Consider the following 18,097-nt stretch of genomic DNA (forward strand, 5'->3'; position numbering starts at 1 on the left):
CCTGACTGTGTGTCAGTGTGGTGAGTCGATGGGCTGGGCGCTCCAACCCTGCCCCCCTTTTCTCTGCTCACAGCTCCCCTCCCCATCTGGAGCCCTCCTCTCATCTCTTTTTCACGGGGGGGGGGGGCTTATATAGGCGCTCAAAGCTCCGGATGGAGGGTCAACGCTGCAGACCACAAGTCACTGCTCCTGGGGCTCACCTCCTTCCCCCCACAAGCGCTCAGCCTTTCCTGTGCCTGTATGTGCCATTTGGAAGGGAGTTAGAGCTGGGAACCGGGGTGGCTTTGAGTGCACCTTCTCACTTTGTGGATGGCATCTGAAGTCTCCCTCTTTTTTTTTTAATATTTATTTATTATGTATACAATATTCTGTCTGTGTGTATGTCTGCAGGCCAGAACAGGGCACCAGACCTCATTACAGATGGTTGTGAGCCACCATGTGGTTGCTGGGAATTGAACTCAGGACCTTAGGAAGAGCAGGCAATGCTCTTAACCACTGAGCCATCTCTCCAGCCCCCTGAAGTCTCCCTCTTAAATGTCAAGGAAACTCCTCTCTTTCTACACAGTCACTCTCTCCAGAATTCCTGCATGGCCCATCTTTGGCCCTTCCACAGTGATACCATACAAGGACGTTGAGTGAAAGACGATGGGCCGACCGAGGTCATAACACTTTAGATCAGGACTTTATGTGGTATCGTTTATCGCCTGTTTCGATGCAGGACTCCGGGAATTGAGCAGTTTTAAAGGCAGTTCAGGGTGACAGCTCTTGCTGTCCTAGAGTCTCAAATGCCTCTGAGGATGTAGCTCAGGGTGCAGTACTGCTTGGCACACACAGGATCCCTAGCTCCCAGTCCTGAAGGTAGGAAACACAGGAAACAGTTTGCTGAAGGCTATGCTGAAGGTAGAGGCCCAGCCACAGTTTCACTCTGATCCCAGGGTTTGGGCAGAGGTGAAGCCAGAGCTGCAGGGGGGCGGGGGGTGTCAGTCAGCCAGGGCTGGAGAGGACACACAAGCCCACCCTGCCCCCTGCTGGTTCCTCTGGTAAATGGGACAGCTAACACTGGCTGGCTGGACGTCTGTTCTGGCTTTTCAGTGCCTGGCCCCGAGTGGGGGTTCTCTGGTGTTCTCCCCTTCTCTTGTGTCAGTCTTGTCTGGAAGGGTTAGTGCCCTTCTCCCCAAACAGAACAAAGTAACAAGGCCTATTTAGAAACAATTTTAAGAGGAATGAGTCCAGCTACAGGGGTGGGCAGCAGGAGTGGGGACGTAGGTTTAGGGAAAGTGATGTGGGCACATACTGAGAGTGGAGACAGGGACATGCCAAGATGGCATAGAGATGAGTGTACTGAATGTGGGTGGGTGAGGAACCTACCAGTTCCCAAAGTTTTAGTCCTTTGGGAAGCACGTGACAGCACGCTGACCGACTTCTCAGACATGATGGGGTAATTACTACAAAGTGATCGTTGTTCTGTCCAGTTGGGTTTAGTGAGTGGAAAGCTGGCCAACGTAAGAGTGGCTCAACAGCCATTTCTGCCTGGAAGCAGAGGGTGACAACAGATAGGGACCGTGTCACTCTAAAGGCCTTGGCTTTCCTCCCCAGGAGGCCAAGGTGACTGGCAGGGAGCAGGTGCCAGGCTCTCTGAAACCATGTTCTGCTGCTGCTCCTGGTCTCTCTGGAGCTTGCTTCCCTCAGGACTGTCAAAGGCAGAGTCCCAGAGGATAGGAACAGTGGCCGGTCCCTCACTGTTCTTGTTCCTTACAAGGAAGTCCTTCTTTTCCACTTAATCTCCAACCCAAAAACAACAAAAGAAAACTCTGGAGGGTCCTGTGTTCTGTTTGTTTTGGCTTTCCTCACCCTTGGCACCAGCTGCTCCAGACTGGCAAGTCTCCACAGTGGCAGGGAGTCTGTGGGCCATGTTTCCAGGCCAAGGCGGTCGCCAGCTTGCTGGAGCTTGGTCACTGATGGGAATCCCCAACTCCGTTCTTCACTGCCACTCCCAGGCCACCCTGTCCTAGATTCCCATGCAGGCTCAACAAACTAGTTACCTGATTCTCTTCAGAGACAGCTTCATGGAGGAGGCAAGGAGTCTCCCAGGGTAGAGACAGAAAGCCACAAAGTGGCAGGGACTGAGTTTCCCCCAAAGCCTCCCAGTATCTTTTAGGGCTCACATTGCTCTGACACATGATGGCCTCCTACCTCCCCTCCCTTGTTGCAGTCTTTTCTTCAAAAGATTACACCCAATGGTGGGGACAGCATTTCCTCATGATCCTTCACCCGCACGGGTCCTTCCCACCCATAACAGCCCTGCCAACCTCGATTCCCACTGTAGAGATGCTGAAAGCAAGTTCTAAGATGGGCACTGTTTGCCTGATATGTTCAACAGTACACGGAGAAGCGTCGGACAAACTGCTCACTGACCTTGCCAGCCCTGGCTGGTGACTAATTTGCACAACAGCCAGTTACAGGAGGTAGTTGACAGCCAGTTACTTTAGTCAAGGTGGGCACAGCAGCAGCTGGCGGGGTCTCTGAGCCTGGAGCCTGCAGTGGTTCTGCCCTCCAGAGGTGCACCATCTTTCCAGATGCTGCTTCTGATGCCAGGGTGCTTTCTCTGGGGCTGGAAGTTTGGAGAGGGAGGCCTTCTATAGGCAATTTCTTGTTCTAGTAAGAGGAGGTCCCTCCTGCCACCAAACAGAGATGCCCACGAGCGCCCCTGATGGCTGGGAAGTGCTCTGAGGGGCCGTTCACAGTGTTCCTGTGTCTGTCCAGCAGTCCGTGGCCTTGGAGCTGGGCTCTGGAGAGACTAAGCTGAAGCTCCCCGGGAGGCTGTAGGGCCAGCTGAAGCTCTCAGAAGGACCCCCTGAAACTGTGATCCTTCCAGATCAGCTGCTATCCACATAAGTGGCCGGGTGCCAACTATTGGCCGAACTCCCCCACATCTATCTCAGCGGTCTCCACTGTCAGCCTGGCTGGAGGATCTGAGCCCTCTTCTCACCTCCTCTTCTCCCATGACTTGGAGGCCATAGATAACTCTGTCCCTTTCTTGGCCCCTCCTCCTCTGACTTCTACTTACCAGCCTTGGCTCCCACCATTATCACTACTGCCTGGATTAGCTCAGGAGGGGAAGGAGAGCAGCTGGCACAGCCTCCAGGCTGCAGGGCTATGTGTGAGTGGGTGTGTGAAACAGGTCTTCAGTGGAGTGGGGATGGAGCCATCTTCCACCCAGTACTATTGAACCGCAGGGGTCACGGGGAGGAGCTGCAGACAAGTGAGGCCTCACTTGGAGCTGGGAGCTGAGTGGTCAGGATGGAGGAAGGTGGTGGCAGTATAGTTCTGGAAGAGAGGCTGCAGGAACATGCCGATGGTGCCAAAGACACAGACAAAGACAAAGATCCAGAGGAACAGGCGGTCGATCACCATGGCAACGTATTTCCAGTCCTCCCTCACCTGGATGGAGGAGATATAAGTGGGGCAGATACTAGTCTCATGATGTGTGGGATGGGGTAGAAAAGTCCCTTCCACACATGTCCCTTCCACACATGTACACACCCCACCCCTCTTCCTCAGCAAGCCCCAATCTTGCCTGTCTAAAGCTTCTAGTGCCTCCGCAGCCCCCAGGGCCCATCCAAACCCACCCGTCATGCTAGGAGCCTACTTTCCTTTGCCTCCCACACTCCAAAACTCAGGGTTAGTGAGAACTCCAGCATGTCTTCCTGGTTCTCTCACTTCCTTAAACAAACCAAGAACAACAACAAAACCCTGACAAACACCTACACACATTTCAAAGCCCTAATCAAATATAATCTTTATGAAGGCTTCCCTGATCCTTTTGTTCCCTTGGCACTGGGTTATATATTGTCGACGTAATATTTAGACTATGCCATATTGCATCTGTATGGCTAGCCCTCCACCAAACTGCAAACTCCTATATTAAAGGGACCCTGGTAGCATCTGGGACAGAAGTCAGTAACTGGGAACTACGGGCCCTGAAGCTCTATTTTCTTAATAGTTGGGGCACCCCATCCTGTACTGATGTCCAGAAGGTGAGAATGGAGCCCAGGTAGGAAAAAGAATCAGTCAGAAAGCTAATAATAGCCCATGGGTGTTGGGAAGCAACTACACGGTCACAGAAAAGCCAGTCTCTCCTCCAGACATGTTCCTCTGGGGCCCAGCAATGCACAGGATGCGGGGGAAACAGCCGGCACAATAGCATCCTGAGAGGCACGGGGACACAACCCTGTGGTTTTCAGTCTCTCAGGGAGACGGAGACAATAAACCAAAGATTATTCACTGAGAGGGAATGGAAGACTAGGATGGAGAAACAGAAGGAAGAAGGGAGCAGGGTGTGACCTAGAAACACCTCTTCCAGGAGCCGACACTTAGAGCAAGATCAGAAGGGCGGGCGTGAAGGAAGTCTTGTTCCAAGGTCACACTGGAGATGTGGGCAGGCAAAGCCAGCAGAGCCTGGCTCACCTTGTTGGTCCCAGTGAAAGGCAAATTTGGGGGAGGTCACTAATGGGGCTTGGCAACTAAACGCAACTCGGGGTCCTAGGTCTGGGGGTGATGGTCCTAATAAGGGCACTGCTAGGACAACTGGAAAAGCCTGAATGTGGACTTCACAGTAGTAAAAGTATTGATGCTCTTTCCAGAAGTTGATCTTTGAGCCTGGCACCTCACTGTTATTTTGGTCGGTTGTTGGCTGCAGTTGGAACTCACATGCGAACTGTGACCTCTACCACTGAGCCACATCCCCAGCCCTGAAGCTGAGTCATGCAAGAGTGTATCCCTGTTCTTAAGAAGAGACACACTGGAGTGTTTGGGGTAATAGATCATATATAGGTTTACTCTTAAATAACAAAGAAAAATTAATGACACTAATAGGTTTTTGTCTTTAGAAAAAAGGTGGTTTAATATTGTCAACTTGATGAGATTTTGAATCACCATGGAAACAAACCTGGGCAAGTCTATGGAAAGTTTTCTAGATTGGGTTAATTGAGGCAGACAACACTATTCCATGGGTTAGGGTCCCAGACAGGAAAAAGAAAAGAAGAAAAGGTTAGTTGTGAATCAGTGTTCACCTCCCCCTGCTTCTCGACTGTAGGCTCAGTAGGACCTTGGGCTATAACCTCAAACTATAAGCCCAAACAATCCTTGCTTTCCTGATGCTGCTTTTGTCGGAAATTCCATCACAGCCATGAGAAACAGTAACTAATACAAAGGTTGTTCAGGGTGGAGGAACCCAGAAGCAAAGGCTCGAGGGCAGGAAAGAGCTTGGCTTGCTTGAGACAACTGAGTGATAGGTCAGCCAGAGGGCCAGGCAAAGGGGTACTGTCAAGAGCCTAGGGCATGGGTTATTTAACTGCAGCACCGGAAGCTGAATCAGGGAGGCAATTCTGGTCCACACAGAGCTGAAGTTGACCAGGGTGTTCGTGTTAGGGTGGCGGAGCACTAAAGTGGGGAATCATTCTGGAGGTGGGGCTCCGACTAGCTGGGCTGTGGTGACGCACGCCTTTAATCCCTGAGGCAGGAGGATCTCTGTGAGTTTGAGGCCAGCCTGGTCTACAAGAGCTAGTTCCAACACAGGCTCTAAAAGCTACAAAGAAACCCTGTCTCGAAAAACAAACAAGAGAGAGAGAGAGAGAGAGAGAGAGAGAGAGAGAGAGAGAGAGAGAGAGAGAGAGAGAGAGAGAGAGAGAGAGAACTAGGGGCAGTTGGGTTATAGACCAAGCATTCAATTTTGGATGTGCTGAGTTTTAGATCTCTCTGAGGCATCCAAGTAGGTCACTGCCCGCTCAGCACCTGGCTTGGAATGGAGGCTACATTATGGACTGCGGCAGGGGTGGAGCCGGTGATCCAGCAGCAGCTGAGCCTGCACCCTAGTGTCTCCCTGTGGGCCTCAGCAGCCTCACTGTGGTCTCAGCCCCTCTGCCTTCCTCTGAGCTATGAAATGCTCCCTGTCTCATGCTTTCCTGCCGTGCAGAGGAAAAGATGTCTGAGCTTGACTCCCAACAAAAACAACAGTGCCTGTCCTTTCTCCTTCCCCAGGAATGGCAGAATCCCAGAGAAAACCTTGATGGTCACTATAGCAACAACTGAGCCTTGGTTTAGAACCAGTCAGGTACCTGAACACTGATCTCAGAGAAGGCCAGATGGTACCCAAAATGGGGTGTAGGAAGTCAACCCATTGCACCTTCCCCCAACTCCTAGATTAGTCTCAAGGAATCCCCTTCTAGGAAGACTGGGGGGAGGGGGAGCCAGAAACTGGATGTGCAAAATGGGTCTAGGGAGCCCGGGCCTCTATCCACCGCATCTCTATAAATACTTCATTAGCCTCTTTTCAAGGCCCAGGACAGTAGAAATGGGATATTGATTTTAAATTCTGCTCTGTCCACCGGACCCTCTAAACTCCCCTTTCCCTGTCTGTCGTCGTCACTGTCTTCATCTGCCTACTCTGTGGCCCACAAGGACGCATCTCCATTTGCACTAAGAGTAACACACTAACAACTTGATGTGCTCATGTGTCCTACGGGGAAAAACTCAGTGACACCCTCAAGTCCAAAAGAACCTCCCCCTGCCCTAAGATTCCTGGCTACCTCCCTCACCACACTGATGACATCCCAGCCGATGCATCTCACCCTGAGTACTATTCCTCAGGGAACCACAATGTCATCAACTGTGTGCAGGCAAGTGAGTCTGCTAGCCTATCCTGCAGAGTCTGCCTCGCTCATGTTGCCTCTCCCCTGTACCCTGGCTTTGGGACTCTAAGCAACACCTACTTCCCGCACATAGGGGCCCTTGCTCCTAGCACATCTATTTTACACTTCATACTCACGCTCTGGTCGTCATCCTCACTTCGCATGTGGTCTGCAATGAAGCGTACGCCGTCCACTGCCTCTCGGAGGCCGCAGCTGCAAGGCCCCACCGAGTGCCCCGGGCCAGCTGCAGGCGTGGGCTCAGCCCCCAAAGCCCCAGCCAAGCCCTTCACTGACGTGGGGTTGACAAAGCAGGTGCATGGGTCAGCGGCAGGGCCCTCACGGAAGAAGACGGCGCCTGCGCCTTCGCGTTCCCGCTGGCGCCTCCTCAGGCGCAGGCGCTGACGGGCACAGCGGTGGCGTGGCTGCTGCAGGAAGAGCAGGGTGGGCAACTTCTCCAGGAAGATCACCTTGACCCAGGGAGCCATGGTGTGCGTGGTGGGCGAGCGGTGGTGTACATTGAGCACACACACGCTAGTGACGATGGAGAAGGTGACAAGCACCATGGTGAACATGAGGTACTTTCCCACCAGCGGAACATCGAGAGAGGTGGGAGGCACAATCTTGGAGATGAGCAGCAGGAATACCGTGAGCGCCAGCAGCACAGAGATGCAAAGTGTCATCTTCTCACCACAGTCCGAGGGCAAGTAGAAGACCAGGATGGCCAGCGAGGTGATGAGCACGCAGGGGATGATGAGGTTGATTGTGTAGAAGAGCGGCTTGCGACGAATGATGAAGTCATAGGTGATGTCCACATAGGTGGAGTCGTCTGGGTTCTCGTTGCGCCGGCCTGGCAGTGCAATGATGTCCCACTCCCCACTGGGTGTGAAGTCATCCAGGCTGGCCACGTCACTTTTGAGGACCAGGTCGATCTCCGTGCGGTCGTAGGTCCATGAGCGGAACTTCATCGTGCAATTCTGCTGGTCAAATGGGAAGTGCTTCACCTCAATCTTGCACGCGCTTTTGTAGATGGCAGGCGGTAGCCAAAAGATGCTGCCATCATAGGAGACCACCGCATTGGAGTAGAAGGACACCTCGTACATGCCGTCAGCACTGCCAAGGAATGGGGCAGTCAGCCCTGGCTTGAGGGTCTCCACCCCACTCATCAACCCAGCAAGGAGGACCTAGGCTAGCGGTGACCCTCTAATACAGATAGGATGCAGGAATGGGGCTTGAGATGGGAGCTGTATGGGCTGGTGGTAAGAACAGGTGTCCTGTTCAGGAGGCATGCATAGCCTCAGCGGTAGAAGAGGATGATGGGGGTGGGATGCATCTGCCACTTGTCCCACATGTGTAAGCTGAATATGAGAGTAAAGAGGTGGGGAAGCCAGAGAGGTCTGAGCAAAAAGCCCCAGCAATGAAGACGTATGGGCACAGCCCCGTCAGTTAAGGGAGTTGTGTGCCGTCAAGGTTAGAAGACTCATCGAAGGGAACAGAACAGAATCTAGGTGAAACGAGGACCCTACTTTTTTGTCACCACCACACAGGCTTCCAGAAGTGCCCATTCTTGAATCAAGTTAGGCACTGAGAACTGTCAGTCTTCACTTTCCCTACCCCTGCTCCAAATACCGGCAACCTAAGTAGCTGGGAGAGGCTGATCAAGTCGCCATGGCAGCCCACACTGCATTCCACTAGTTGGGTCTGTTTGTGTGGATAATACCTGTCTACAACCTGCCGGGAAAGCCCCTGCTTCTCACAACAGTGCCTTCCTTTGGAGCCCCTCCCCCATGAGCTCAGCCCCTCCCAAGCACACCTCTGGTCTTCCCTAACCTTCCTATCACTCCAGGGTCACCTACTTGTTGTATAGGACCACATCTGGGAGCCAGATGTGCTTGGAAGGGAGCCGGACTTTCTTCATATTGTCGAAGTCCTCGGGCTTCCAGGTGAGGCGATAATCTTCCCACTCCTGGAAAAGAGAGAGAGCAAGGTACTACCAGCCTCTAGCCCGAAAGGGGACCCAGAGCCAAAGAAAGGTACAAAAGAGAACTCATATGGCTTGTGGAAAACTTCAAGTCAGTCTTCTCTCCACAGTGACTTCTCTGCCCAGACATAGGTCAGGTGATGATGCTTCTCCCTGTGGTTTGCCAGCTGAGCCAGGGTACTACACTTTACACTTCACAGATGTGAAAATGAGTCTTGGGTGTGTTTCATGTGTTTAAAATCAGAGTTGAACAGGGATGATTGTGAACACCTGTAATCCCAGCACCAGCAAGGCAGAGACAGGCAGACATCTCTGTGAGTTCAAGACCACCCTGATCCACATACTGAGTTCTAGGTCAGTCAGAGCTACACAGTGGGAGCAGATTCTGAATCAATTCATTCCAGTGCTGGCGAGCAGCCCAGACAAGGATTCAAACCCAACTATTCAGGACTCCTTGCTGCCGGAGATGGAAAGAGAGAAAGGGGGAGGGGATGTGGGTAGGAAAGACCACTGACCTGGGTCAGCCAGACATTGGTGGTCATGATCTGCTCCCGTTCATGCTGCAGAGAAACAAGGCAGCTGCTGAAAAGGCCCCCAGACCTCAGCCCTTCCACCGCCCTGTTAGGGTCCCACCACCACCACCACCTTAGAAGCGCCAGGAGCAAAAGCAGGAGCAAACCCTTTCTGGCTGAGCTGACCTGTAGCTGGACAGAGTTGGAGAGCCACACTCACCACACTGATAAGCTGGGCCAGGGACACCATGAGCTGAACAGTGACCAGCTCCGAGCCGTTCGTGGCTGGACGGATTAGCTTGTTGTAGCGGGAGGGATCCAGGAGGTGCTCCACTAGCCGCTCCTCTGTGTCGGTAGCCAAAACCTCTGGGCAAGGCAGGGCAGGAAGCGAGTAAGCAGAAGGGTTCACAAAGGTCCACCCAGGGAGTGGGGTGACTGATCAACTTCCTCAGCCTAGAAGTTATAGCCTCTTCACAGCCCTGTGCTTAAGGATACTGCAAAATCTTCAAATAAGCCACAGGACCACAGAAGCCCCAGGTTGACTTTCATAGATAAGTCCCTCTCTGAGACCATTCACCTCTAGACTGCAAGGATTAATGGGGACTTGTTTTCCCCAAAAGGTTCCAGAGGGACAAGCCTCTGAGGTTTGAGATCTCTGCCTCCATGGGTTGGGGTAGAATAGTAGGGCTGCCTGAATTGTGGGCACAGGTACCCACCCTGTGTTGTCATGCAGGTGTGAAAAGTTTGTTCTATTGTGCATTGCCTTGTACTGGCCCCTCTTCTCATGCCTCCCTTTCTGTGACCTTCTGATCACCCACAGAGCGCCTCCCTTGTCCTTAGTCTGGCATTTTCTACTCTTCCAAGTCTCCTGTCCCAGGTGGGAAGTTACGGTTCTCCCCTTCGTGCCCTGTAGGGTGACCCAAATCAGGACCCCAATGAGGGGAGTGGGAAATGATGGGGAGCCAGGAGGAAGGCATTAACCCGGGTCATAAAAAGTCAAAGGGTATCAAGTCTCTTGTCATCTCAGAATCCTCTCCTTCCTTCCTTCCTTCCTTCCTCTTTGTGCTTATTTCTTCCCTGCAATGGACAGGTTTCCACCTCTCCCTGGCCTCTCGCCTGCGCCTGTGCTTGGGTCTCCCCCCCCCCCCCCCGCCCCCCAGATCAGTCTTCTAGATGCTCCCTGCCGACCCTGGAGTCACTCCCCATCCCCCAGCAGACTCCTCCACCTCTAGACTAGAATTCCTCGTTTTGCCTTTGTCCTGGCAGAGGTGGCAGAACTCGGCATCCTGAGCCACTAGCCGAGGCAGGGGAGCCTGGCCGCCAGTTCTTACCTGAACACAGCCAGAGAAGGCCGAAGCTGAGCAGCAGCGCCATAAAGCTGGAGCGCCGGGCCATGCCGCCAGCATAGCGCGGCTTCGCCGCAGACACTAGGGGTTGCAGACGGAGCGCTGTCCGCGGTGCTGAAGCCGCGCAGCCGCCGAATTCCGGGTGGGGCTCTCGGCCTCCAGGACTGAACGGTTCCTAGAACGCAAGAAGGACCCGGCTTCTCGCCGGTACCGGTTCCGGCGGCTCTTCCAGGGAACACAACTGGGACTGCGAGGGGAGGAGTCTCCGCCCCGGAGGCGGAAGCGCGGGATCCCAGGGAAAAAAAAGGTGGTCCCTGAGTGGGATGCTCTTTAGCTGGGCCTGCCTAGGAGGGGGGTGTATGAGGAGAAAGCGACCCTCTCTCTGCTCAGTGGACAAGTTCAAATGCCCCGAACTTGGGGCAGGACTTGGCAAGGTTTGGGTAGGTCTGGGAGGGAGCGAGAGTGGGTGGGAGACAAGTAGGTCAGGCCTCTTAGGACGCGGGGTGGGTTGGAGCTGTTTCTAAGGTTACTGTCCTTTATGTTCTTACCCTCTTTATGTTCTGCTCTTCGGGAAAGCAAAGGATGAGACGGAGAATATGCATGTTAGGACCTGTGACAAAGAAGCAGGGAACAGGAGGTTGGCTAGTTTAAAAAAGCAAATTGCTTTGGAGTTTTGGAATAGAGTCCCTTCACCTGTCCCTTTCTCTGCTTCCATAAGTTCCTATAAGGCCAAGATCTAGCCAACCTTCAGGGGGAATCTAAGCTAGAAAGGTCTAGACCTCCTGAAAAGAAGGTAACCTTGAAGGTATGGATAAGCGGCCAACATCAATAGTCCCTTCCACTGCAGTCTTCTGTGTTTGGGGAGATCAGGGGACCATTTCACAGGGAAAAGAATGGAGCATGCACAAAGGAAATCAAAGATGAGAGCGATGTCAAAACTCAATGACATCTTTGATCTTGAAAGCCCTGAACTTTTAGCTACTGAGCCCATATAGGACCCCTTTTTTCCTAGCAGATCAGTGGTCACTTTCAACCAAAAAGACTCCTGTCCGAAGCAAACTTAGCAGGCAGCAAGGCTTCTTTCATTCCATCAACGCCTGCTCCCCAGCCTCACCTGGGCACACCGTCCTCCGCTCCACACTCAGCTAGTGGCAATGTCTTCAAGATCCTTGGATATTTTACCCCTCCCAGCCCTTGGCCTTTTAAACATAAGAGTTCTCTTCAGCTCTTTTCTCACCCCGCTGCCCCAACTCCTTCTACTTAAACTTGAGTGTTCGCAGAAATTTCCGTTCCTCGGGGAAACTGTCACTAGGATTGAGTTTGGGTACCTTGTTAGGCTTCCCATAATGGAATATTTCTACAGCATCACTGCCTTTCCAACTAGAGCAGGAACTAGCATGGGGCCTGGCTTAAGATGAGGGCTTAGCCGGAAAATGATAATGCATGACAGACATATTTTAGTGTGTATGGGAAATTCCTGTCTATAAATTCAGCAGAAGCAACTTAACAAGTGCTCGGATTTGGGGAGTCTAGGAGTTAGCGATGCAGCTTGGTGAAGGAGTGCTCACCTAGCGTGTGCATAGCCTTGAATTCAATCCCCATCATGGAAGAAGAGGGAAGAGTTTGAAGGGCAAAGCCAGGAAAGTGCAGTAGAAGCATCAAGGTGATGGGGAGGGAGAACATCTACAGTGCGTGAGGTGCAGAACATATGCAGGGGCTGCATGGGGAATACTTTCTTCAGAAGAGATCTGAACACCAAGTGAAGCCTAGAGAGGAGCAGAGTGTGGAGTCACAGCACTTGGGGAAAGACTCAAGGATATGTCTCCAACAATTTAGATTAACGTGGATTGAGTATGTCCTGTGAGCCCGGAATTATTTGGAGCTGTGGAGGCAGTGATAAAAAGGACTTAGTTCCAGTTATTAAAGAGACCACAGTGGCAGCAGATTAGCAGCCATTGTGACGACTGCTCTGGAAAGGACAGAGAGGAGCATGGAAGCTGGGAGCAGGGAACCTAACAGGGACTGGGTAGGACGTAAGTGAAAGTGAGACGAAGCACAGGGCAAGGCTAGCTTAGTTATTCCACACTCCTGAGACAGCATCTCCAGTTGGTGAAGCGTGAAGAAGGCTGGCAATGCCTCCTGTTGCTAAACTTCCTGGAGTGCTTACTCTTTTCCTGATGACATACTAAAGGCCACTCACTCTTTTTTATCACAGACTAGGGGCACCATTCATTTCCTTCTAGATGACAGACTTCTAGATCTTGCCAGTCTAGGTAGCCTGTATACCTTGGTCTTTATGTTATCTTCTCAAAACTTTAGTTTTGGCTTCAAGTTTACTTCTAGTTTGGCAAGGATGAATCTACGGAGATAATCACCAGTGACGAAGGAGAGTAGGCCACCCTCCCTCCTCATCAGTACCCACATCCTTCTATATGCCCCCGGGAAGAGAGGTGACAGGAGAGATACAGACCATATAGGGCTGGGGCAAACACAGAAATGTCAACCATGACACAAACATAAGCAGAGTTCTAGCGCCTCTGATTACAAGGAATATTTTCTTTTGAAAACACTGTATTTCCTTTATTTAAAGTGATTTACATTTTAAAAGTTTGTTGCCAGAGTAATACTTGTGTTCATAAAGAACTAAAACAATACAATTAGCAAAGCAAAGACGACTCAGAGTCCTACCACTAAGGGGAGAGACATCTACTCAGCAAAACTATGTTTCTACAATTATTTAGGTATAACATTCACACAGAGAAGTACAGTCAGTGTATCTGGATACATCATCTTGAGAGAAATTTTGTTTAAAGGAACAATTACCAATAGTCAGGTGCTTCTCCCAGTCATTGTCTCTCCTCTCTGCGACAGAGACCCCAGTCAACACTACTTCAAGTTCTGGAGTGGGGCTGGAGCAATGTATAAGTAGTTAAGAGCACTGGTTGCTCTTCCAGGTCTCCAGTTTGAGTTCTAGCACACACAGGACAGCTCACAACCACTTGCAATACCGGTTTCAGGGGATGCTGGCCTCCAAAGACATCACACCCATTGGTATACACAGACACACACCTGTGGGTCCACATGCAGGCAAGCACTCATACACATAAAATGAAACTAAATATTAAAAAACAAAATTCTGGAATCAGTTATTGGGAATGATTACACAATAGTATGAATGCAAATGAAAAATTTTATGGCATATGTATTTTATCATAATTTATTTTTGTTTGGAGTTTCATGAGGCCCAGGCTGATCTCAAATTCACAACAGAGCTGAGCCTGGCCTTGGATTCCTAATCCTGCTAACTCTACCTATCAAGTGTTGGGATTCCAGGCATGTACCACCACACCCACCCACAATTTTCTTAGATGATTAAAAGGAAAAAAAGACAGAGCCACCATTATGACTTCTAATAGCAGAAATCAACTTTGCCTGTTAGACTTCATATAAATGGAATAATAATCTGTATCTGTTTTATTGATCTTATATTAGGGAGAACTATGGACATTGTTGATGTACTTCATCCTTCATAACTGCAGAGTATTCCATTGTGTGACTACACTATATTTATCCATTCCACCCCGATAGACTTTTTTTTTTTGGTTTTTCAAGACAGGGTTTCTCTGTAGCTTTAGAGCCTGTCCTGGAACTAGCTCTTGTAGACCAGGCTGGCCTCGAACTCACAGAGATCCGTCTGCCTCTGCCTCCTGAGTTCTGGGATTAAAGGTGTGTGCCACCACCACCCGGCTGACGGACATTTGTTTCCTATTTAGGACCATTAAAATAACACTGCTGTGGACATTCATGTCATATTTTGGGTATAAAGATATAAACATAAGGCATACATTTTGGTTATTTTGCAAAGAGGAGCAAACTGTGCTTGCTACGTTTGTAGTTACCCTTCTTCATTCAGTGTTTCACAAGCCTCTCTCCATAAGGGTAAGTATTCTTTGATTCTATTATTTATCAGTGGTATGCCCTAGGGGTTGGACAAGCTTAGCAAGTCCTCTATTACTAAGATATCCAATTCCTTTTTTTTTTAAAAAAAAAAAAAAAAAAAAAGACAGTGTCTGTGTAGCCCTGGATGGCATCAAATTCATGATTTCCTGTCTCAGCATCCCCAGTGCTTGATTCCCTTTGTCTAGGAACTTTAGGTCTTCCTTCCCAAACTCCTTCCCCTTTAGAACTAAATCTAGTTTCCCACAAAGCCAGTACTGACATTTGCTTCCATAGCTTCTTAACGCTCTGTTGACCTTTTGAGCCTCCCAGAGCTTACAAAAGAAGCTCAAATCCTTAAACAGCTCCAAGATTCAGCCTTTGCCTGCCTGACCTCCATCATTCTCCTCTATTCAAGACCTATTATTCTTCTGTTTCTTCAACTTGCCACATCCTTCAAGATGTGATGGCTACGGAAATTCCATTCTGTACCAGGTATCTCCTTCATAGCCATTAGCCTCTACCCTAAATTTCTGAAAGATGAGCTCCTAGGAACCTGCACCCTCCCCAGGATGTAACTGCCATGAACTGATTAACAGCTTGCTCTGGCTTCTGTAAACCCGCTTATCACTGTATACAGGGGAGCGAGGTACCTCGGTTATGGTTGTGAATGGGGAGAAGAGAGCTCCTCACACAGCTGAGGGGAGTGAAGCAGTTCACACAGCTGCGCATTCCACAGAAACAAGGTTGTTGTGGTCGTCACCTTTAAAAATCCTTCCCTTAGCCCATTCTGCGTAGCATGCCTTCAATTTGGCTTTTAAGGCTGTCACCCTGCTAGCAGTCTTAATAAATGTATCTAATTACAAACTGAATTGAATCTATGGTCTTTTCCCATAATGCCACCTCTTCTGCTTGGGACTTGTCGGCTCCTGCTCCATCCACTCTAGGCACTCTTCAGAACACCTTCCCAGACCTCCAGTCTTCTCCTACGAGGTACTCACTACAACTGCAATTCAGTCCTTGCAGTAAATGTCTGGTTCTCTAAGTTTTAATTTATTTATGGGGGTGAGGCAAAGGCCATGGCATAGTGGGTGAAGATCACGGGACAGTTTTGTGCAGTCTTTACTCTTCTACCTTTGTGGGTAAGCAGGATTAAACTGCACTAGGCTTGTGTGGCATCTGATCTGACAGCCGAACATAAACCTGAGGACTGGGTCTGCTTCACTCGGGGCTGCTGCTTCAGTGTCTCACACAGTTGGTGCTCAGGAAGCATTTGTCCACTCCCCATACTTGTAGATTATGGCTTTATCATTTCTCTTTCCCACGAGTTCCATAAAGGCAGGGACCATTTACCCAATGTTTTCCTGCCCCAGAATTCACTAAACAAACCTATGCACTCATTGCCAGTTCAGCTGGATGCCACACTATGCCCAATTATTTTAGTATGACTTCATATGAGGTTTATCAGAGACCTGCAATACTGAACAAAGCAGCAATAGAAGACGCCATGCTCCAGAGACCATGACTTGTGGGTTCCTCTGGGAGGTGGGGTGTGGCTTACCAGTTTGTAATATTGTGGGGTTGTCTCATCGTGTTTTCTTCCAAATCAAACCCTTATGGGATGTAGTTTAATGGCAAAGTCTAACATGGGTGCGACTCTGGGTTCAATCTTCAGGACAATAAACAAATGTTTACATTTAAAACTTTCATATGGGGTAGGACAATGGCTCAGTAAATAAGAACACTTCCTTGTTCTTGCAGAGAACCGGGTTTCAGTTCCAAGCACCCATACAGCAGCTCACAATCATCTGTAACTTCAGTTCCAGGGAATCCCAATGCCCTCTTCTGGCTCTGTGGGCACCAGGCACATATGTGGTACATGTACATATGTGCATGCAAAATATGCACACACACAAAGTTTTTATAGAAGGCTCGAGTCAGGCCTGGTGTGTGCATGTGTGATCCCAGTACTTGAAGGCAGAGAGAAGTTCCACTTCCTTGTCTCAAGTTCCAGTTTCTTGGATCAGGGCTGTAGTCATGTGACCTGTAAAAAGTTCTAAAGCATGTGGGAAGACAGAATGGGGGCTGATCAGCTAGCTCATCACTGGGAAGCTGAGGCAGGAGGATGAGATTCCAGCCAGCCTGGGCTACACAGCAAAACCCTGACAAATTACAAAAAATAAATAAAACAAACAGGTAAGCAGACAGAATAGGGTAGAGGACATGGACACAGACCTACAAGTCCAGCTTGGTAGCTAGAGATCCTGACCTCCATCTGTAAAATAAGAATGAAAACACTTACCTTGCAATGTTGTTGGAAGGATTAGAAATATTTGCGAAATATCCCTGGCTCAGGGAGTCCTTGGTAGACTAGACTGTTACCATTACTCGTTTTTGTGTCGTGATAAGGGTATCAAATCCAAGGCTTCCACATACTAGGCAAGCAGCCTACCACATCCCCAGCCTTTTCTTGCTCATTACTTACGCGGCCCAGACAGAAGCTCATTAAGTTACCCATGTAGGCCTTGGACTTTCGACCCTCCTGGACAGTTGGGACCACTGCTAGGTTTGGCCTACCCCATCATTGTATGCTTCCCGCTTGTGAGCACGTGCACGAAGACGGTATGTAGCTAAATGATCATGATGCTCACATCACAAGAAAACCAGCCCTCCCCCTTCAAAAATAAAATAACAACATGGAACTTCTTTAAAAATCCGAAGTTGAACTCGGCCAAGGGATGCCTTCTGCTAACATCACTGAGGGAATGAACAGCCAAGAACTAAGCAAGGTACAGTCAGCTTCAACAGAGGTGGTGGCGGCAGAAGGGCCAAAAGGTCACAGGCTGAACTGGCTCAAATGCATCAGGTTAGAAGAGGCTGACACCTGCCTTTTGCAGCTCTGGGGTTCAGGAACCTCAGACGGCGTTGTCCTTTGTGACAGCGCCACCTAGAGGGAATGTAGCGGTACTGCCATGAATTCCCAACTGCTCCGGATCAGTGCGACAGGGCAGGAGGATGCCGATCGGCTGGAGAAACTTCTATCCGACTGCTGGATCAAACCTGTGACTCTGTGGAGGAAGCCGCACCATCTTTTCCCTCAGACGTAACCGACCGGGGGCCATACTCGACACTCTGGTATCCTCGTACCGAGTCCTTGGAACAGGCCAGAGAAATGATCGTTTTCTACAGAGCCATTGTACGGATGGAGAAACCGAGGCCCGGCAGGAGCGTAGATAACCCAGACACGGTCACACGACCGTATACAGGAACCGCAGGGAGAGCCAAACCAGCTTAGCGGACCGCGGTGGAGCGCGCCTCCCCGACCGCGCACCAGGTCTGCCGCAGGCGCAGAGGCGGGCGACGCGGCCCGACGGCTCGCTTGAGGATGCGGGGCGGATGCAGCCGGCCGCCGTCCTCCGAGCGCCCGCGACACCGGCGCGCGGGCGGGGCCGCGGGGTGCGGGCAGGAAGCACGAGTGCGACGCTGCGAGCCCTTGGGAACGCCGGCCACGTGACGGGACACGCCGGCCACGTGACGGGGGAGCGCCGGCAAAGGGTCGTCGTGCGCGGTCACGCACGACGCACATACACGCACGGAGGCGCTTCGACCGGCGAGCTGTGGGCCGCGGGTCACATG

At 50.7% G+C, this 18,097-nt stretch overlaps 1 protein-coding gene across 2 annotated transcripts; it reads right to left on the reverse strand.

The window, feature by feature from the left end:
- Nucleotides 1–364: 364 nt before the first annotated feature.
- Chrnb2 (cholinergic receptor nicotinic beta 2 subunit) lies at nt 365–18,035 on the reverse strand. Of its 2 annotated transcripts, XM_057794261.1 has the most exons (8): nt 17,350–18,035; nt 11,074–11,135; nt 10,511–10,700; nt 9,400–9,545; nt 9,183–9,227; nt 8,543–8,652; nt 6,827–7,799; nt 365–3,441 (listed from the first exon to the last, which is right to left on the reverse strand). In XM_057794261.1, exons 2-8 carry the CDS (start codon nt 11,125–11,127, stop codon nt 3,271–3,273), a joined length of 1,689 nt encoding a protein of 562 aa, XP_057650244.1. In that variant the 5' UTR covers nt 11,128–11,135; nt 17,350–18,035; the 3' UTR covers nt 365–3,270. The 2 variants fall into 2 exon arrangements, with proteins under 2 accessions (XP_057650244.1, XP_057650245.1); XM_057794262.1 differs by having other exon boundaries at nt 10,511–11,135; nt 16,764–18,035.
- Between the last annotated feature and the right edge of the window lie 62 nt (nt 18,036–18,097).

Source organism: Chionomys nivalis, chromosome 18, assembly GCF_950005125.1.
Source record: "Chionomys nivalis chromosome 18, mChiNiv1.1, whole genome shotgun sequence".
NCBI lineage: Eukaryota > Metazoa > Chordata > Mammalia > Rodentia > Cricetidae > Chionomys > Chionomys nivalis.

What these genes read in the sequence shown, in the direction of transcription:
- Chrnb2 (XM_057794261.1), bottom strand. Translation starts at nt 11,127, where the DNA reads ATGCATATTCTCCGTCTCATCCTTTGCTTTCCCGAAGAGCAGAACATA. An exon ending in GATGTGGTCCTATACAACAA is followed by an intron (nt 7,800 to 8,542) that starts GTAGGTGACCCT and finishes ATTCCTTGGCAG; the next exon opens with TGCTGACGGCATGTACGAGG. An exon ending in GTGAGGATGACGACCAGAGC is followed by an intron (nt 3,442 to 6,826) that starts GTGAGTATGAAG and finishes TCCTCCATCCAG; the next exon opens with GTGAGGGAGGACTGGAAATA.